This window comes from Synchiropus splendidus, chromosome 4, assembly GCF_027744825.2.
Source record: "Synchiropus splendidus isolate RoL2022-P1 chromosome 4, RoL_Sspl_1.0, whole genome shotgun sequence".
In the NCBI taxonomy this organism is placed as follows: domain Eukaryota; kingdom Metazoa; phylum Chordata; class Actinopteri; order Syngnathiformes; family Callionymidae; genus Synchiropus; species Synchiropus splendidus.
The window spans coordinates 6700530-6722521 of NC_071337.1; the positions used below are offsets into that span (position 1 = coordinate 6700530).

Below are 21992 nucleotides of genomic sequence, written 5' to 3' on the forward strand. Positions count from 1 at the left end.
AACGGGCGAAGTTTGTGGAGTATGTAGTCCTGACCTCACCACATGGCACTAAAACTCTCTTCCTACAAATAATGACCCGACAAATACCCATATTTCTCTTAACCAACTAATCGAGCACCAACTCTTATACCCACAGGTATTCTGTCGAGGGATTCCTGGAGAAAAACAAGGACCTGCTTTTTCAGGACTTTAAGCGCCTGATGTACAACAGGTACCAGAAACGGCCGAACATTCTGACCTGCAGAGGTTGATCATGAAACATGTCCATTCTGTTCTCCCAGTGACAACCCAGTTCTGAAGCAAATGTGGCCGGACGGGGAGCTCAGCATCACCGAGGTCACCAAGCGACCACTGACGGCCGCCACGCTCTTCAAAAACTCTATTGTGGCTCTGGTGGAGAATCTGGCCTGCAAGGTTAGTCCACACCTTCTTATTATTTAGCCAATACTGATGATAAACGCACGTGTAAGGTCGTATCTTCCTGAGGCTGGGCTGCATGTGCTGTTCTTCGAGATCAAAGAAAAGTTATGAGTCAGCCCTGGGTCTCCACCCAGTTGAAGCTCCTCCCCTCCTTGATCCTAGTAGGAACAGGAATATTGATTATATATAGTTTTGCCTCTTAGCTCAGCTCTGAATCCACTGTGACTGACTGAAACAGAGTCCTCACAACCGAAAACACTCCACTGATCTGTCTGTCAACCCCACAATCCATTTTCCCTCACTCATGAACTAGACCCCAAGAAACTTGGGGTCAAGAATCTCGTGTGCACCCTTATGTGAGTCCTTGTGGCTAGGTTTTTATGCTCACATTTTCCTTGGTTTGCATTAATTGAGAATGAAAGGAGGGAGGAATTTGTGACCCAGAGAAACTGCCTCATGTTTGCATTATAAAATGATATTTATAGATTTATTTGGAAGAAACATCCGCTTGAATGATCAGCTACAAATCTTTAAAACATATGTTGAAGTGAGATGTCGCCATCGATGTGAGTCTATTCTGAGAGGAGTCCAGATGTGCACCGGCATGTCTGAGAAGCGATGTGCGATTCTGTAGGTGCCAGACTTGAACTTGGCACATCGAGCGCATCACACTCCTCGGAAGAAGGTTGGCAACCATATTTTCACAGCCCTCTTGGCCTCATCTCGCTGACTGAAGTCTGACATTTCTTGCTGTTATTCTGGGCCGCTGTAGCGGCTCGCTCTGGGGAACAGGACAAAAAGGTGTAAAAACAGTAATAGGTTTTCTCTGTGTTGGTCTTCCTCAATAACAACATGGTGAAGGGCATCAGCCTGTCCCTTGACCGCTGAATTTAAAGTGAAGAAGGGAAGAAGTTTAATGTGATGAAAAAAAGAATCTGCATTAAACATATACAGCGGTGAAGAAGGACAACCTTTTACTTAAACCTATAAATAAAACGCCAAAATTTGGCTACCAGCTCCCATTACAATCTTCAATGAAAAAACATATATCTATTGCGCTGTCCTTTTACAGGCAGCTTGGTGGCAGTGGACGTAAGTGGCCCCTCGTGCTTGTCTGTAGGAGTGAGTGAGTTTGAACCCTGGAATACAGCACAGAGACTTAGTTGCAGAAATTGAATGGCTTCTCAGATTTCCTCTCTACATTCATTTATTTGTAGAAATAGTCTCCAAATTTTGTTGGGCCAGCATGAGACATCAGCAACAGAGTTAGCAACATGAAACTTCTCCTTCACCTAAACTAGAATCTAAATGTTTATTTTTTTTCCCAAATGCTAATCCATTTCCAAGTAGTTTGGCTTTAAAAATGAGCCTACCTTACATGACTTGCCACGCAGGAGCCGTACTACGTTCGCTGCATAAAGCCCAACGAGGAAAAATCTCCGCTGCTGTTTGACGAAGCACGCTGCGAGCACCAGGTGGCCTACCTGGGTCTGCTGGAGAACGTCATGGTGCGCAGGGCTGGATTCGCCTACAGGCAGCTCTACAGCCGCTTCTTGCAGAGGTGAGAGAACGTTTATTCAAGCTTCTCAATGGAACATCTTAAGCCGTCTTAAAGCGTGAACGGTTGAGGGTTTGACTAAGTTCACATCATTTTAAATGATTTTGTTTTGTGTGTGAGTGATGTGTTTATTGGGCTCAGAAGCCTCCATCTTTTTTGGTCCCTGAACTTCATTGATTGACTTCCTCTACTTCCATTTCCAACATACAGTGGTACCTCGGTTCTCGACCACCATCCGTAACAGGCCATTTGAGAAGTGATTTGTTCGAAATCTGAATCGACTTTTCCCATTACAATGAATGGGAAAAGCAATAATGCGTTCCAAGCCTTAAAATAGGCTTTTGTAGGAGTGAATGTAGAGTGTCTGCTGCAGGTGGCTGTTCGTCTATGTGTGTGGCCGCTGCATGTAGGAGGAGTTGCCGAGTGAGTGACGTCTCTCCAGAAGTGAAGAGGTGCCCGGTGCGTGTCCAGCTCTGAATGTGCGCTTCTGTGCAGTTTGGCTGTGACAAAGTCATAAACCAAGTAACGCTCTGTCCCAGACTCGCCTCATCCCTGTCCCAGCTCCAGCCCACAACAGGACATCAAACCCTGGAGTGAGCGCTCCAGCCTCGGAGGTGTGGAGAGCGAGCACCTGAATATGATATGAAGAAAAAACAGTCAGTAAATGTAGCTAACAGGACACGTCTGCATACAGGGGCTGCGTTATACACAATAACAGAGCGCGTCGTGGGGCAGCTGATCGGTCCGTGCACCTTATGGTTTTTCCGGCTTTTTTCGGGGACCTTCGAGTTGTGGATTTTTGTTCAAAATCCGAAGCTAAAAAATCTCGAAATTTTTGTTCAAAGTCCGGGACGTTCGAAAACTGAGGTACCACTGTACTTGGTCCAAAACTGTCTCTCCTGCACAAGTCTCCAAACTGGCCTCCTCTTACTGAGCAGTTCTTTCTTTTTTTCATTTTTGATGTTGTTTTTCTGCCTGTTTCCATGCAGGTATAAAATGACCTGCGAGTACACCTGGCCCAACCACATGATGTCCTCCGACCGGGAGGCTGTGGAGGCCATCGTCATCCAGCATGGCTTCCAGGAGGACGTGATGTACGGCCACACCAAGCTGTTTGTGCGGACTCCGCGGTCACTTTTCACTTTGGAGCAGGAGAGAGCCACTCTCTTCCCCATCCTGGTGCTGCTCCTGCAGAAGGTCAGTGTAGAAGGTCCCTCACTGTGAGGACTGTTCCGTCACCCTGAACGAGACAAGAAAAACACTTGCCTCTGTTTAATTGACGTGACGTCCCGGTAATTGACTCAAAGGTCTGAATTAATGTCACAAGCAGCTCCAATTGTGTTAAAAAATCTCAGCCTCAGATATGAGCCAATCACTCAGTGGGCAATAAAGCGTAATTTACTACAGCAGTAATTGGGATAATTGATGAGAGCCAGAGCTTGCAGTCTCTTCTGCCACTTCTCTCCTGACCCACTTCGATGAGTCGGCAGACGAGCGCTGAAACTGGAGCACAAGTTTGTCTCCGGAGCTCGGCGGGACTTTCTCCTTTTGCCAGTGTTGACATTTTTATCCTGTAAGGCGGTTTGATTCTCAGGTGGATCCAGAAATGGAGCGTTGATTCTGCTTCCTGGTGAACAGATGAGGGGAGAAAGTAGGTCAGAGGTGATCCAGGTCTATGGCAGACAAGAGAGTAGTGTGGCCTGGATGGAGGGGTCGATGAAGGGGCCGGGGGATTATTGAGTGCGTCGAAAAGTGTTGCGCTGCTCATCACAAACCAGCCAGAAGTAAACTGCAGTGAACTGGAAATGGAGCCCTATGTGTCCGGCTCAGTCATGTGGGAGTTTGGAAGTTGAAAATGGCAGGTTGCGTTTGCTAGTTCTAGCTTCACTAATGTTAGTATTAAAGCGCCAACTACTGAGAGAAACATCACATCAAAACATTTAAACAAATCAACTCTGCTCATTTCTGAGCTGAAGGTAAACAAACAGGGCCAACACAGCAGGCAACAGCATTAACAAGCATTTTTTCTGAATGAAAATAGTCTTTCCCTGGGTAGACTTACCTCAGCGTGTGTGAGCACCTTCGCCAAATACGCTAATTTGTATTTGTGGTGTTCCATCTTCACTAGGAAAGATTTGACTTAAGGCCCATTTATGCTCCCTTTACGTATGACATTGTTACAAACAGTGTTACTGTCCCTGATCACATGCTTCCATGCGTTCTTTGCGTTGGTTTTGCTGCTCACCAATATATCCACCAGGGGGAGCAGCTCAATGACAACAACAAACTCTAAAACAAACATGGCAACAGTGGAGGAAGTGTTGATAATTTTGCACAAAAGATGAAACGGAGGCATCGTTGTAGGAGGCGGTGTTCAGTGAGGCTGTTAAATATATAGTGACAGGAGGACGGAGAATTTCTGCCATTGTTATGTCTTCTTCGTGTCTCATTAGAGCTACATATCGGGTAGTAACAGCAACACTGCCCCCACAGTTTCCAGTTCGACTGCTCCGTTTGGTCCGTATCTGTAAGCTTTGTGGAAAGTAATATGGATGACATGAACAACGGAACACGCCATCCAGAGCCATTCTTAAAGTTAAGCATAAACGGGCCTTGGAAGATGTAAGGGGGACAAATGGGACTGAGCCAAATGATCACCTGCCACTCCTCTATCAGCCACTACAATCCACCACCCTGTCAGCTCTGCCCGCTCTTACCCACTGGTGTCTGGCAGGTTGTGCCAAACTTTGGCAGAGCACTTTCAAATCCAGACTCAATACTCAGCTTTGCCTGCATGACTGGCTGCAGTCAGAATCTGTGGACTAGATTCACCGATAAACTGGCGGTAGACTAAAACTCGCCTGCCTGTCATGTTTCGTGAAGGTGTGGCGTGGAACGCTAGCGCGCAAGAGATGCAAGCAAATGAGAGCCATCTACACCATCATGGGCTGCTACAAGCGCTTCAAGGTCAAGGCCTACTTCTGGGAGGTGGAGCTCAGGTTCGCCAACGTCAGAGCGATGGTCGACTGTGGCAAGAGTGTGGAATGGCCGACTCCAAACGCTGCTCTGGCTGAGTTCCACAACATCACCGTGCTGCTGCACCGCAGGTCAGAACTGGTCATCGGCTTCCTGTCATGAGTCATCGTGACAGTATGTTTGTAAATGTGACTTTCTATTTTTACCTCCCATGTCAATTCTCTTTCTCTTTATCCGTGAAATTTCTCCCCCCCACCGCCACATTCTATCCTCCTCCTCTCCTCCTGTCAGGTGGTGGGCGAGGCAGATTGTCAAGAAGATTCCGCCATCTGACATACTGGAGGTACGAGCCAAAGTGGCAGCTCTGACCTCGCTGAGTGGCGAGAGGAAGGACTGGGGCTCGAGCAGAGCCTGGGAGAGAGACTACCTGGCGAGCGTAAGGACTCACCCCCATCTTGCTTTACTGGTGCAGAATCACAATTTAAAGGTCATTCTGAGAAGCTTAGCCTGCTAATGCTTAGTCATGGTTGGCTAATGCTAGTTGAGGCACGAGTGAGAGACTCTAACCGTTGAATGAACTTAATATAATATCATCCACACAACCATCAACACTTATTTTAAAATAAGTTATTCGCATTAAACTTTAATTTTTGAACATTTCTCATCCGAAAAAAATCTCTTCTGTTCTGGCTTCCGAAATATTTTTTTTTTCCGAAATATTATTTCCTGTCATACAAAGTCAGACTAGTGCTCCAGAAGAGCAATTGGCTTCCATGATCAAGCATGTGGTTACAATGTTTTGACGGTTTGACGGATACAGTTAGATTATTATTATATCATTGTTATTAATATCAATGTGCGGAGGGTATAAAAAGAACATATGATATATATACGTGTCTTCTCAGAAGACGGCCTTGTTTTCCATGTGAAGTATCTAAAGGAAGTGTTCTTCTTTAATTCCTTGGAAAACCAGTGAGTTCATTTCCCTGCCGCTTTCATGGTTGAATTCTAAAAAATAAGCGCTGTATAACACGATGACTGAGCAGTGATTGTTAATGTATATACAGCATGTGACCAGTCGACACGGCGTGACTGTTGAAGGATGGTATTTGTGTCTTTAACAAGCCCTGGAGTGGCTTCATATAGTCAGGGGATGTGACGCCCCCCGGCTGTGTTATCAGGACTCCTGCAGAAACCACAGCTGGTCCTCCTGTTTACTCACTGACATCCTCCGCGGCTTCACGTGATCCTCCTTAAGGCCCATTGACAAATTCTTGTCATGTGCCGAGCTTGGTTTGTGGGTCTAAAACACAAAGCAAGTTAAAGAGAATAACAGTTGCTGGAGTTTGATTTGATGGTAAACACAGGCTTGGGAAAATGAAAACGCTCCATATAAGTCTGTTCCTTTTGACTTTGACTCGCATGGATTATAGCATCATCACACTATAATGTGTCCCTCTAAAGGTTCCCACTTGGTTGCCCCATGTCTCCTATTGACCTGCTTCCATGACAACAGGAAGTCACCTGTGAGATTTGAGATCTTCTGCTCTAGTTGAACTGCAGCCCATGTCTTTGAGATCATAGAAGGTTTTCAGGTGCCTCAGTGTTGTAGTATCGGCCTCCAAATTCAACCAATTGAGTCTTTTGTTTCGGAAAAACTGAAATAAGAAATTGAAATACAAATATTTTATATAAAGTAATTTCCCAATTTGGTATTAAAGAAGTAAATCTAGTTCACTTTTGAAACTTTTTTTTAGACCAAGGCTTCCGCCTTCTGTCTTCACTTCAGTCTCAGTCTTGGTCTTGACCCGGTCATGACTACTCTGTGTTTCTTGGGTGTGAGATGTCGACTCTCTTGACGACTGAAACATCATCTTCATTCCTCCACTTTCACAGATCCGGGACTGTCCTCAGACCAGTTCCATATTCATTCACATGTCCAAAGAGCTGCGTAACCGAGATCAGTTCAGTCTGGTCCTCTTCTCCTGCTTCTGTCGAAAGGTGAATCCAGCTCAGAGAAAAATCGAGCTTCCATCTTTCCAGAAATAAGTTCTATTAAAGCAAACATGCCTGTTTGTTTCTGAAGGTAAACAGATTTAACAAAGCGTCGGACCGGGGTCTGCTTGTAACAGACAAGTACGTCTACAAATTGGATCCCAGGAAGCAGTTCAAGGTTCTGAAGAGGCTTCCGATGGACACGGTAAGAGAGCAACAGCTTTAGTTTGGTCATAAACACAGAGCAGAACATGAATCGTCCCCGTATTTGTAACAGATGTAGGTCAAACACCTGGTCTATAAACGCATCTATGTTCTTCTCTCCTAGATGCCCTGCGCTAGAGAAATCCCCAGATGGATTTGAGGCCAAATCCTCCCATCCTGGCAATTACTTGTCTCAAATCTTTTAATCCGAAGATCAGGAGTTAATCATTTCATTACGGGCCTGTAAATAAAGCATGCACTCTCGTGACATGATAATATATGTGCTATAAATATTGACGTATCTAATGCATTGGACTCTATAGCCACAAATTGAGCCTCTCAAATGCATTTACCAGAATTTACAGTCTGGATAAGGAATGTTTAAAATGGTGCTACCAGGCAAAAGAAAAAGAGGAAGACAACAAATTTGCTAGGTTTCTCTCAATGGTGCCACTTATCAGCCCCTAGGTGTCGCTGTATCTGTCTATTGGCTGCTAGGTTTGAGCATGGCATGTATAGCCATGCCTCAGCAAAAAGGGGCCATGCTGCACCAAATCCTAACCCCCAGAATACCCATCCGTCATTCACCCCAAAGTGTCTTTTGAAAACTTCCTGGATCCTGGAACTGATTCCAAACTTTAAATTTCATCCGTTCCCTGCCTTGTTATCAGTTTGTCCTGAAGATTCTCTAAAAATGAGTTCACAACATTTTCATTCATTTTGCGAGCAGACAGACAGACACCCCATAACCTCTACAGAAAACTTCTAAAATCACTGCCTAAGACAAGGAGGCGCCCCAAAAGCACCGTGACAATAAAGTGTGTACATTCCAGGAACTGCTAATGGCCTCTACACAACACACAAAAACTACAGTCCGCACAATCGCCGGATGAAGACAACAGTGTAGTCACCATCAAAACAATGACAACATTGAAAACAACTAGCATCAGAACAACTAACACAACAATAACCATACCCACAGTCTCAAGGTTGTCGGGTCAGAGTTATATTTGGACACTAAACTGAACCAAAATGAGGTTTCACGGTCGCATTCAGCGCTGCCATCACTTCCCTCGTGACGGCTTGTTAAACGTGGGCCTTGTTAGTCATGACACGGTGGAAACAAAACTGAGCACAGCTGGACTTCCACTGGTGGTTTCCGAACGTGAGAGATACAAAGGCTGAGTTGAAAATTTGCTGCAGGGTTGAAAACCTTCATTATGCAGCAGCGCAGCGGCTAAAGATAGCTGATGCCATTAAGCTCAGCTGCTCAGACTGAAGGCTACGAGTCTTATCCAGGTCACAAACAGAGAATAAAAGGAACTGCATGCACTCGTGGCCATCAAGTTTCTGTGTCAAGGCTGCGGTGTGAACAGTCCAGGTCAAGGCTGGCTTGGTCTGTCGGCTGAGAACCTGAAATTTCTTGTTTCAGTCGTGTCAGAGAACAAGCCTGAAATCTATAGGGTTTTTTTCAAGGGTCCTCTTGACTCCCCTGAATCGCGATCGCTCATCCCACATTCACTCGCCAATTTCCTCGATGGCACCAAACACACACTAAACCTATGGGGATGGAGGTATAGCCTACATACCCGGAATTTCCTCTGGATGAGTTCGTGTTCCAGTTGCTTTGCATCGGAACTGTGATCCAATCGTTTCATTCCATCACGTATAATTTTATAATTTGTGACGGTGCTCTACTTCTTCTCTCGCTATAGCTGCACCACTGCAAAACAAGAAGCCTTGCGTGTCCACACCAGCTGGAATGGTAGCATCAGCAGTGGCATAGCGCAACGCTGACACAGCTCATAAACAAACCTGCATAGTGAGGTGACCGGTCATATTCATTGATTCATTAGCATGAGTGAAAGAGGAACACAACGCGCGCATGTTTGCAACATAGCGGACGCCAAGAAAAGGACCAAACAAATATAGATATCGTCCTCTCGCTGTTTTATGTGCCCTTTTCCACAACAGTGTGGAGATGTTCTGCTGCTGAAATGCAGGGTTGTTGTCCAAATATCCCATGAAAGCAGGTCGACACACGTTCCCACGTCAAATGCCATTTTCAGTGTGACAGGACTGTCGGATTCTAATGTGTCTAGTTTGAGCTGATGGTTGCATCCTAGTTAAACTAGGCGTGTCAAACTGTAGGCCTGTCACATCTCCACAGGCCCACTGATATAGGGTAATGCCATAATGCACTGAAACAGTTGAAGCTCAATAGTTACAGAGCCAGAGATTTTAGTCATTTTTATTCCTGGCTGTTTGAAGAGAGTGCAGGCAGGTGGCGACGACTGAGACGTCAGAGTGAAAGAGAAGCTTTCAGGTCACCACCATGATGTATGGTCCACAAACTCAGGAGCCAGAGCTGGAGATACTGAGTCAGTGGGAGTGACTGGAAAGGGGAGAAGTCTGGAGACAAAGCTAGCGCGGACAGATGGTTTGCGGAGAGGAGAGATAGTGTTGGAGTCAAAGAAGAGGAAGACAGGCAGTGAGCTGATGGATGAATGAGGACATGATGTTGTGACTAGAGGGAGATCCAGATTGGTGAAGGTGGGGGACGCGCTTGTTTTAAATAGTGTTCGATCTCAGTCGTCTTATCTTGTGCCCTCAGTCGTAAAGAATCTGTACATTCCACCGTATGGGTCAAAGCTCACGACTCCATCGCACCTGATCCACGTGCCGCACGTGCCACACAGCTCTCGCCCCACATACAGGAATAATCCTCGGGCTGCATTCATTGTGCGCGCTACGGTACGCTGCAGCCATGGTGGTTTGGTACATACATGCGGTAATCCCATACATTCTTATAGATATTAAATTCTGCTCTGATAATCTGTACTGCTCCTCTAAATCCCTGTGATCGGTGGAGGTGACGAGCTCATTTGACTTCAGCTGCACGCAACTGGAGGACTTTGCAATGGATGAGAGTCAGAAACTCCACATTGTTGATGTTGAGGGCGCAACTCTGAACTTTCACAAAAAGATGAGGATTTATTTTTAGTCAAAAATGATTCCCCTTCACCTATCTAGATTGTCTTCTCGTCTCTAGTCTTCATCTTTCACCTCATCCAGCATGTCCACTAATTTATCAGCTGATAGAACTGTACCTGTGTTGCATCAGTGCCGACGCCTGAATAAACATATGTCTCTTCAGTTCACCGGAATCAGCTTGACCAGTGGAAGTGACCAGATGGTGGCGCTACACACATCCACGAACGATGACGTCCTCCTCTGCCTGCAGCCGGGTCACATGAACCCCAACAAGGACCGAGTGGGAGAGCTGGTGGGGACGTTGGTGGACCACTTCACACGGTCAGTAGAGACTAGGCCCCAGTTCCTCACCGCGACAACAACACCTCAATGGTGTCGAGTTATATGAAATATACTGCATCATCAACACTCTCCATCTATCCATCCATTCCATCTTTTTTTCTTTCAAGAAATATATTGCTTAAACATAAATGCATATAATTTTGTTGTTAAAAAATAAACAGCTTAATAGCAAGCTGAAAGTTAGTTGCTTTCTTCTTATTTTTGTAGATATTTTTTATTTACATTTTTTAAAAAAAGGAACAAAACTGATGAAAAAAAGGATTGATGACAAAAAAAAGGAAAAGTACCATTTGCACCGCAATAAAAATAAACTGCCACTGTTCCTCTGTATCACAAAGTAAAAACAAACACATAATACAGCAAAATATGAAATAAAATATCTAATAATATAAAAAAAAAATCAAAAGTTCTGTCTCCACCTGAATCTGATTCTCATGATGGTCTTCATTTCTTAAATAAAGGATGACACATTTACCAATGTGAAGTTTTAAAATTCCTTTTCTGGTATTAAATTTAAACAAGGAAAGTTGACATGACCCGTCACTCAGTCTGTTAAGGTGCTGTCACAGTTACGCAGACCCCATTCTTGGCATTTACCAGTGTTGTAATTGTCAGCGTGGACACCAGCCACTGCGAAATGAGTCAGTCGCACTGACCTTCATCTTGTTCATCACTCCTGCTTTTAGATTTGATTCACGTTCACCCACGAGTGTCACTTCCGCTGTCACCCGGCGACGCAGTTTGTTTAGTGTGAAGTCAGATGAGAGACAGTTTCACTGAGGCAGATGGGCTCAGAAAGTCTTCTTTTTTGTTTCATTCATGAAAGCTCACTTACAGGTTGTACACCACAGGTCATCAACTACATTGTAGGGCCAGAAATTAAATTATCAACTGGCCAATTAAATGTAAGAAGCCCTCATTGTTGCATGTTCTAAAGAGGAAAATCAAATTTACCAAAATAGCAACGTAACTGAGGAAGAAGACAATGACCAGAGAGTCACGTAAAGCGATGCTGTCGTCTCTGGCTGGAGAATGATTGTCATGTGAGCCCTTGTGTCGTCCCTCAGTCGTCTTAGCTGTGCTAATAAAACAGAATAAAAAGGTCATTGTGAGTATTTCGTTTCAGACACCCGGTGGCTGTTGTTTTTTCAGAGTCAGGTGGAGCAGCAGGGGCAGCTCCAGGATTGATGTGCTGTGAGGGTTTTATGACTCCGCTGATGTTCAGTGAGCTGATCTGCACTCAGCCTGTTGTTGGTTTATGTGTCTCAGGCTTTTGGGCTGTCGGGGTGTGTGGTAATTCTGGGAGCAGCTGCATTACTCTGGGAGCCAGAGCGCTGAAGCAGCCATCGAGTGGCTTCACTCCCCCTCTCTTTGTCTGCGTGCCACCATCTGTGGAACACAGAGGAGGTCACGACCTCAGCTCGGCTCCCCATCAAATAAGACTGATGAGAAAGTCGGTGGAAGTGTGTGGGAGCAGGAGTGTGGCGGATGAAGGCGCAACTCCTCTGGTTCTGTTCGTCTGGGACAAGAGACCACGACTGTCCCTGATGGGGAATAAGCTTACTCCCACTTTTGAGTGGAAATTATATGTTCTTAAAAGGTATTATTTCTCTGCCAGACTCTTTTTTAATTGAGTTGAAATCCATGAGGAGGAAACTAAAAATGCTCTGGACGATAGTGAATATGGTAGAAAGTGATCAGATGAATAATACAAGAAGAATATTTGACTCTGATGGATCATCAGAGCAGAGAAACTACCTTCAATGGCGTCACCTGAAAGGGCAATACTGATCACGTGACCACGACTGCACGGCAGCAAATCCCCCCACATTCTCGAACAAATCATGTTTCTGATGTGTTATCCTCACAGTCAAGAGACGCATGGACACATTCATTCGTTTGTCACCAAGGTTTGCAGCACGAGCTTGTGTGTTTTGGGGGCTTGAGCCATCTGCTGAGACAGCTGGGTCGACCACGAGGGGGCTAAAGTCAGGATTTAGGGCATGATCTCTCTTAGCCGGAAAGACTGAGGCAGATTCTTCGGCTGGAAAGACAATCTGTGGATTCTGTCTCTCCGTGCATCGGTCCAATCGCACTATAAAAAGAATTGTACCTGTAAATATATGTACTATACTCCTGTCAATCACCACGACTCGTCCTCCATCTTTTGACCCATCTCGATCATCCCCAGTCCAGTTGCTTTTTTTCAGCAAGGACATTTTTGGAAATTATTAACTGTATTAACCGCGGGATTTTGTAGAACTGTCTTACCGTGAAACGTTAAATTCTCTTGTATACAGTCTTATTATTACCATTTTTGTAATTACTACATAACTACTAACACACAATGGCTTTAAAATTTGTTTTTCAAACCCCAAATAATAAAATTCCAAGTATATATTGGTACATATAAATTGGAATTTGTGGACATGACTCCCATGCATCCAAAGTCTTCCCCATGCTTATCGAACATGCAACCTTCAGTTACCCCTTTTGCGAACCACTGCTCCAGTCACTACTCTTCATGTCCTCATTAATCCACGATCCTCACTGGTCCAACATTCTTAGTCCAACACTGTCTCTTCTCTCCTCACACTATCTGTCCTCCCTAACTTTATCTCCAACCACCCGACATCTCTCTGATATACTCATTTCTCATCTGGTCCTCTCAAGTCGCTCCTCGGTATCTTCATCTCTGACCTGCCGAACTTCCCAAGTCACTGAAATATACTTCATGTCAGGTCTCACTACTGTCCTGTGTTCTGTCACTCTCGATGCCACCCTGCCTGCACTCTCTTCATCACCTCCCTTCGTCTCTCCCTCTTGCTGACCCCAGTTACTTCCAGTCACTCATCCTCCTACTTGCTCTTTCTCATACAAACATACGTGCTTCTTCTTTTCCTCTCCTCCTTACCCTCACGACAATCATTAGCAGCCCGAGCAACCAAACATGTATCCAGCATTCCTTTGTCTTATCAATGAAGCGTCTTTAGTTTCACTTCACATCTGCTACTGTTATCAGGAGCAAGAGTTCCCAGAGATCGGCGCTCGTAAATCATCTGAGACTTCTTTGAAAGGATCTTTTTTTTTCACTTGAAAGCCATGTGACATCAACCTTGGAGTCTCATTAGGATTTGTTTTGCTGGAACTTCATCACCTCCTCTCCACCTGAATACATTAGCGCTGTTGTTTATGAATATGGAGGAACCCAGAACAGACTTAATGACAATGTTCTAGGTCACCCCTCCCGACGGTGTTTCCGGAAAAAGCGAACAACAGCCGTGATTTCATCGACCTTTCTCCATATGTGAGCTGCCATGTGACGCTCTCTGAAGGTCCGGAGACGAACGTGATCCCATGCTGGAGGACTTGTTGATTTCCTCGACTGACTTAACCGGTCAACCATCGTTCACATCCAGAACCTGGACTCTATGTGATCTTTTTAGGTCGTGGAAGGCGTCATTTGATTCTTGAAATAGACGTGTTCGTTTTTACCTCCCTTTCTCCCTCAGTGACTGTCCTCAATGTGCTCGTCTCTCGGAGCAACAAGTCTCTCACCCTGCCAGAAGTGGCTTTCAGTGCGACCGGTAGTGCTGCAGGCGCACAGCAAGAAGGTTGCGGGTTTGATTCCAGCTTGAGTGCTTGAGAGTAAAAGTTTTTATTTTTTATAAAATCAGAATTAGGTCCAATTGAACATTTTCATTTTAATTTCATCATATGAAGTAAAAACGATGACAAATCTATGGCGAAACTCCTTCCAACATTTTCACAGATAAAAGCTGTGGCCAATATAGGAACACATCTGTGACTGTTGGTCAAGATGGACCTGGTTTTGGGCCCAAAAGCAGGAGACAGAGCTGAATTCGAGTTGGACATGACTTAACAAGACTTGACTTGACTTGACAGCGACTAGATGAGACGGGACTTGAATAGACAGTTGCTTGACTTGACATGGAAACTGGACTTGACAGGGCAAGACACACACTTGACTTGACTCGAAGACTTGACTGAGCTTGACAAGAAGACGATGACTTGACGCCAGATGAAAATGCACCAACAACCTAACACAGGAACAGAGGGGCAAAGGAGATGAAGCAAGACACCTGGTGCAATGGAAGAAGGGATTGGTGGGAGACACAGACTAGACAGATGAGGTGCACACAGGAAGACCAGGCTAACCCCACCAAAATAAAACAGGATATAAACAAATGAACAGTCAAACTGATAGAAGAACAAACCTAAACCTAACAAAGCACAAGTGTCCACGCATGACTCCCAGACACTGACCATGTTTACACGGCTGCTCAGCACCAAACCCCATATTTCCTTGGTAGCAGAAAGAGTGGCCTTCTAAAATGCGTGTGAACAGCCGGACATACACATTTGAATTGCTCATAGCTAGATAGGCTAATCTGGAGAACAGCTTGACTAAACCTTCATGTAGCCATTAGCTCGATTAAGACTGGACAGGGACGTCTGGCCCATTTGGTGGCACTCATAGACCTCTGGAGACTTGGAACCCAGTGGCACAGAATCCTAGCCATCAGATGAAAGACATTTCACTTGATGCTTGACACCACCGTCAGCAAGGAAAGATCCAGCCTAGTTTGCTTAGCACGTACTGGATAACAATTAACTGTGGAAATTAAAAAACTAAAAATTAAAAACAAGACTTCTTCGGCTACACACAAGCTTGTCACAGGCAGACTGCTCAAGTAAGCAGCCTCACGATGTTGCCTCTCTGATGGCACGTGCCGCCTCATCCTGCGACTGACAGCAACTGCCTCAGGGATGAGTCACCACTTTGCGTGTCACAGACATTCAGCGAACTGCGACGGCGTTGTGCGTCTGGTGTAGGAGGCATAATTGCCATTCTCCAACTATTCTTTTAAGAGTGGTACTTATCACTCTAAAAAGAAAATGACCAAATGAGGGCCAGATAAATGCGAGCAGGGGGGCCGCATGTGGCCCCCGAGCCGCACTTTGCCCACTCCACTCTGATGTAGTCTGTGGAACCATGGCAACATCTCTAAACTCAGTGGACGTAAATAGTGTACGCTGACCTATTTCCTGCTCAGTTCCCATCAAGGCCATGTGGTTCAGTGATTTATTTCCCCGCTGAATTTGTTGACTGCAGATGGTGTGCATCTAACAAGCTTGTTATCTGCAGCAGCGTGTGACTCTCGGAGCGAATAACCCGACCTCTGTCTGAGGAACTGACACGCTCACGTGTGACTACAAAGAACATTGGGAAATTAGATTGATCAGACGTCATGTTTTCTTCGGGTAAATGTTGGCAGTGGGGCGGCTTTTTGTTGCTGCGCAATCCAGGTCTTTTGAAGATGATTGACTTTGAATGGGGGAGAAAAACTGCAGGAAAGTCTGAGTCTACATTACTGCAGACAAGTCTGTCAGGTGTTTGCTAGTGGATGAAATTGGGTCAGTCCGAGGTCGGTGGTATAGTATGGAGATGAAGACACTCTCTTTACCGAATTTCAATGGATGGCAGTTGCGGTATTTAACCCTGTGTGTGGCTCACCTCCTTTCCAATGGTTCCGCAAGGAAGTCACTGGGACTGGAACGTTGACACGTTGTTTCGTGTAGAAGCCTTACCTAACCCCAACCTCCGTCTTTCTGTTACGTGACGAGCTGCCCACCGCGTCAGGATATGCCGCAGGAGGCGGAACATGTGCCTCAATTGAAAACCTAAAGCGTCAACATGCAACGCTTCTGCGTCAGTACAGGACTCAAAGTCCACTACACGAGTTGGTGGAGCCATGATCCAGGCTGGCCTGTTCATGGTGTCCGCCTGCCTCTCCGCCCTCCTGTGGCATATAGGTGGAAGAAAATAGGTCGAGCTTGTGCCATTAAACTCTTACTGAAGTGGCACTCACTTCGAACAGAATGTCCCTAACAATCGGAAGCAGTCAAGGAAAATGTGATGCGGTGACGTGACTCATCTCTAATTTTAAAATGCTTCACGCGCCTCAGATGAAGGGTGCTCTTGCGTGAAGTGTAAATTAGCTGTTTCTCTCAGTTTCTTTTGGACACCTAGAGTGTTGAGTTAAGTGTGTGTGTTCGAGACAGAGAGTGATTCAGCTGCGCCTCACCAAGTGTTTCCACAGTCAGACGCTGGCACATCTCTTGTCTGTTCTGACCGCGCAGCTAAGACAAAGAGCTGCGACTCGGCCACAAATACTGACATGGTGCAACCCGTTCTGCTCTTCATTCACGAGGCAAAGTGTGTTTAAACAATACAGTCTTGTGGGCTTTACAACGGCCCTATGTTGAGGAGCTCATGAGACGTGTTTGAAAATAGTTTTGAAAATCCAAAGCAGACAACTTTCTAGGTCAACTCGTGTCAAACCTTTCCTTGTATTAATAACTCGTGCTGAAGTCATCTGACCTGAGGTGAAAAGGATATACACAAATCTCTTGACAGAGTTGACTTCAGATGTCTAACAGCTAAATGGGTGAAAGTCAAGTCAGCTTCAATGTGTGTGGATCTCAGCCTCAATCCGAGGTGAATAAGCAAGCGGATAAGAAACTTGCATTGCAGCAGCCACGTTTTTTCTCTTCGGGCAACTTTTAATGACTTTAAAAATAGCAGTGTTTAGCACCCTACCTGCTCTTGTGCGAATCTTAGGGTAAACGTTGACGTCTACTCTGCACCTGGTTGCTCAGTGATTCACACAGTCAAGGGGAGATATGATCAGCAGCCTCAAGTTTCAGGATTAAATCTGTTGGCAGAGGGGAGGAGAGAGAAAGGGAACTTGGTTGAAAATCTCTTTTCTAAAGTGCAGTGTTTTTTCTGTCTTTCTGTCTAAAATTAATTTTAAAAAAAAAAGTGAAAAACACAGATATGGAATTTCTTGGTGTGCTCTTGTTCATGGTTATCTCAGTTGAAACGTCCATTGGGTGCATTGGGTTTGTTCTGTCCACCATCACCACTTTCAGGGACGGAGCCAGAAATTTTTCATTGCAGTGGCCACCACGAGTGCAGGCCACCTGCGCAAATTTTTTTTTTTGCGTAGCTCATGCAGTCTCCAGAAAATGCCAACCCGGGCAGATAAATAAGAAGTAGGAACTTTCGGGAAAAAATTTAGTCCTTGGAGACGGTGCTGTGACATCATCATTTTAAGAAGAAAATGTGATTTATCCCATTGACACGGTCTTAACCTGCGCTCACACCAAACACGTCTTGGTGACGGTTGATGTGCTACTACTCTAAGGGCAGCTACTCTCTGCAAGTGCATTGTAAGGCAGCTTTTCCCTCCTCCTTTGAGATATGAGTGACGTCACACTCCAGCTGCAGATACAGCAGTGTCACACATGCATTCTGTACTGATGCCTTGAAGCTATAAAACAAAAGCTGTTTCAGCACACCAGTTGGCCTGTTTGGTATGATAATGTGTACAAGTAAGCCTTAATATCTAACTAATAAATATCGCAGTATTTTTTTTCTGTACGGCTTGCTTTGACTCATGAATCCTCAGTCAGTGCTAAAATAGTCAGTGAAAGGCTCAGATTCTTTTGTGGAATTATAACCTAGTGACTCAGCAACTGATTTAATCCTGAAATTTCATATTTTATATGTTCTTGTTATTACTCATAAACTCATAACTGGTTTCCAGTTTATTCCAGGCAGATTTCCACAACTCCATGACCGTCTCCAGTGCCGTCCTCTCACCTGAATGAGTCTGTACATTGACAGCTAGTGTCTTTGCTCTGCGTGTTTCTTGAGACTAAGGATGAGTATAGCAGCTATATGGCGCTGCTTCCTCTCCACTCGAGCCAACGAATGAGAGGCAGACTGATGCAGATCCTCCTCCAGGCCTCTTCCTTGATAATTCAAATCCTATTCCGTGATTTCACTACAACATAATCAAAGCTATTTCCAGCCGAGTCCTCCGGCCTGAGGCCACATCACCAATCAAAAAAGCGATATTCTGTTTCTTTTGAAATCCGCGATGACGCATTCTCGCCACGTAGCCGCTCAGCTGGTGTTGATATGATCCTGTAACAAGTGGACAAACTCTATCAGTAACACGATGCCGCGTCAGGCTTCACAAAAATATCTTTAGCGCTGCATAAATCTGCCCAGTGGAGGCACTTTTTCACTCTGAATTAGCAGCCTGCAGGATCACGCAGGAGGTGATGGTGAGAAAAATGAAGGGCTGGAGGAGAGTCAGATGAGAGGAGGAGGTGGTGACGGAGGCGGGAGCAGGGGGTCTTGGATGTCCTGCCGAAGCTTCTGTTCTGCCCCAGATCTGTCTGCGATGTTTCCCTGAGGGGATTCAAGTGCAGCGTGAGTCCCGGGTGTCAGACTTCTGCGAATAAGTTCGGCAAACCAGCGAGACACAGCCGACAGATGAGAGTTGAAGTTGTCTCGCATTTCTCTTTGATGTTTGTGACCTTCTGTATGTGGATGTGTACGTTTGGTTCTCAGACTCTTTGAAAATGATGAAATCCACATCAGGTCTTCACAAGTTACAAAATGGTAACTTACACTGCTACCCTTTCTCTCTTCTGGTTATTTGCCACAAGCATTCGTTACAGCTACTGAATTAAAAAATCAAAGCAGTTAAATATGTATCTACACCACACGTCGTCGTGATCTTTTTCCTTCTATTTCTACGATCCTCAGCATATCTATGAAATCAAATCTCTTATCTCCCGATGACATCTCCTAGAGAAACAGACAGGGCCTCAAATTGATCCCTGAGGAACCCCGCAACAAACACATGGCTCAGTCTGATGCATCGCGCGTTCCCACTGAGAACTTCGTCCAGAGAGACACTGAAACAAAGTTTTGATTTGGAATTTGTGAAAGACATAACAGCAAGTTTTGAACCCAACGAAAGTCGGGATGGATTTTTTTTAACTGATATCACAAAAATCCCTTTTACCTTTCTGAATTTGTTCGACATTGAATTCAGAAATTTGTTTCAGCTTCCTGGTTTCAAGTTGCTCTCTCAGTTGATCAGATTAGTGCAGCACAGAATAGCAAACTCCCTCGAGGTCAGTGGGTTTCAGTGTCAAGTTCGAGCGTTGCCCGTCAGCAGCGGACAGCTGGTGGCGGGGTGTCACTCGCCGGGGTCGGCCTGAGGTGGACTAGGGGGGGGCGACAGCGAGGTGCGAAGCAGCGTGAGGCCACACCTGTCACCGCCAGTCCTGAAAGAGTTAAAATGTTTGTCGGCTTTAGGTCATTACCGGTTCTTAGTCTCTGCAGCTTTGCAATCCCGACAACAATTCTCTGGAAATCTCTGGTTTTCCAACACGTGCCGGTTCGACCACAGTTTACAGCCACAAAAGCTTCTTTAACTAACAGACTTCCTTTTATTCCGATGACAGGTGAAAAGTCAGTCTGTGCCGGTTGTTACTAAGACACACCGTCTGCTTCTTATTGAGGTTATGCTGCCAAAAGTACGGTTCTCATCAAATACTACCAACTACTACGAGTACTGAAGTGCTTGTTTTCAAATTGTGCTTTAAAAATGTAATGGTAAAAATGAGATCTAAACATTAAATGTCAGTTTATTGACCATTTTATACCGATTATATGAAGATAAATACAGTAGCAGTCGACTGCCTTATGAATTCCTTCAAAGCAAATTCCCCCCCCCAAAAAAAAAAAAAATTTTTTTTTTACTTTGGGCAAGAGGAAGCTTTAACTTAATACATGCAGTTTTGACACTCCTGGTAGTCTCATTGTAGTTTTGTTGCCTGCCTGCCACTGTGAAGATGATTCACATTGTCGGACAGTACTTTAAGTCGATGTCAGACTCACTTATGTCGGATAAAACTCCAGCTCTGATTCATTCTGAAGCCATTCCTAAGGTAGCGCTGGACAGTCGGTTATGTTAATGTTATGGCCCATTATGTCTTTTAATTCAGGTGGGGCAAATGCATCGCAGTTCCTCTCATAAGAGGGTGACGCTGAGAGCAGTATATTAATTTGGAAGCTTCAGAAAACTTGAGAAACAAGCAATAAATTCGTCATAGAATGAAAATATGTGGCGCCGACGTCCAAGTCAATAAGTCTCTGCCAATGACGCTTCAAAGTATTTCCACATTATGTAATTGCTTTTCCGAAAGTAAACTTCAGTCTTTTCATGTCATTTGGGGAAATATGAGACAACAAAGATGTAATTCGGTGGCATTGCCAACGTCTGACGGCAGTTGCCAAGTCGCTGCGTGTTTGCTGGAGCCAGCAGCTCCTCTTTGTCTGCGCATTCAAAGTGTTTTTCAATTAGCTGTTTGGCAAACAGCGTCTGCATCTGTCAGTAAAGAGGAGCGAAACAGAGCTTCTCAGCCGTCGTCTCGGCGGTGCACGGATGCGCTCGGAAGGTTTTTGAGCGGGAGCCGCAGTGTTGGTCTGGTTGTGTTTACCAGCTGAGTGGATTTGCCCAAAGGTTCGCAGTGGAGCAGCTGCAGTCGGAATCCAAGCTGTCAGCTCACAGATCATTTGCCCGATGTTGCACACACCTGAGAACATCTCACTCTCGGGGTCCAAAACAAGTCGTCCAGCATGGTGTTGGTGATACAAAATATGAATTGTCAAGTCTCTACGCCCTGCGGGGGAGGAGGTAAGAAGGTATGGAGAAGATATTTGGGAAACAAAATGTGTTTTATAAAAAACTTTCATTCATTTTAAAAGACCTTCATCCTTGCTTTTTACTTCCTAGCAAGTCGCAATCGTCATACACCTTCCTGTCGTGTGTGTGTCGATCTTTCCTAATTCTTGCTTGTTTTGTACTTTTTTCTCTCGCAGCGTCCGAAAATCGCAGTTCGATGTGAAGGTCTGCCGTAACACTGTTCAGCTGAACATGCGAGGGAAACCCAAGAGAGTCACCATGGACACCAAACCAGGTCTAACCAGCACCGACTTCAAGAAGAGCAAAGACGGATTTGTCCTGCTGATCCCTGCGAGCTGAAGATCGTCTTTTTTCCCAGACCAGCTTTCACCCAAAATCAAAGTACATGACAGTATTTCATTGTTAATGAAGTTTATTATTATTAGGTTATTGCTTTCTCCGTAACATGGACTTCTGAAAAGCACTGTTTCTTTACCAGTGGCAAACTTTGATACGTCCAACTAAACTTGAATTTCTCGCCATTGCACTTACTGGAATACAAATATGATGATCATAATATATATATTTTTTACGTACTTCATCATATAGATATGGATGTCCAGAGGTTGAACTCATTATTATATATACTTTTGAGCACATATTTACTTTCGTTAGTCAAACAAACAAATATTAAAGAGAAAATAAGAGTACGATTTATGTCATCCTCTGCTTGCTAGCATGTTTTTTTTGCCAAAACACCTGTTCTTATAGCCCAATATATCAGCAACATCCTCCATGTAAGTCCCTCCACACGGCCCTTTGGGGACCTATTTCGCACCTGGTCCCCTACTCTGATCCTCTGCAACCAACCTCGTCTGCTGTCCCTAACCCTGAATCTGCTCCCTGTATGTTGTGCCTGCTTGTAG

At 44.9% G+C, this 21992-nt stretch overlaps 1 protein-coding gene across 5 annotated transcripts in view; it reads left to right on the forward strand.

Annotated features, from left to right (window-relative positions):
- myo1g (myosin IG) overlaps window positions 1–21992 on the forward strand; it is a 40981-nt gene that overhangs the window by 10775 nt on the left and 8214 nt on the right. For 2 of the 5 annotated variants that reach the window (XM_053861655.1, XM_053861656.1), the window contains exons 13-22: window positions 137–211; window positions 282–414; window positions 1815–1981; window positions 2968–3175; window positions 4862–5085; window positions 5246–5390; window positions 6851–6955; window positions 7041–7154; window positions 10311–10468; window positions 21264–21468. In XM_053861655.1, the coding sequence (XP_053717630.1) occupies window positions 137–211; window positions 282–414; window positions 1815–1981; window positions 2968–3175; window positions 4862–5085; window positions 5246–5390; window positions 6851–6955; window positions 7041–7154; window positions 10311–10468; window positions 21264–21426 (1492 nt within the window). In that variant the 3' untranslated portion in view covers window positions 21427–21468. Of the gene's footprint in view, window positions 1–136; window positions 212–281; window positions 415–1814; window positions 1982–2967; window positions 3176–4861; window positions 5086–5245; window positions 5391–6850; window positions 6956–7040; window positions 7155–7277; window positions 9794–10310; window positions 10469–21263; window positions 21981–21992 lie in introns of those variants that run through there. The other 3 variants (XM_053861654.1, XM_053861657.1, XM_053861658.1) reach the window with 2 other exon arrangements.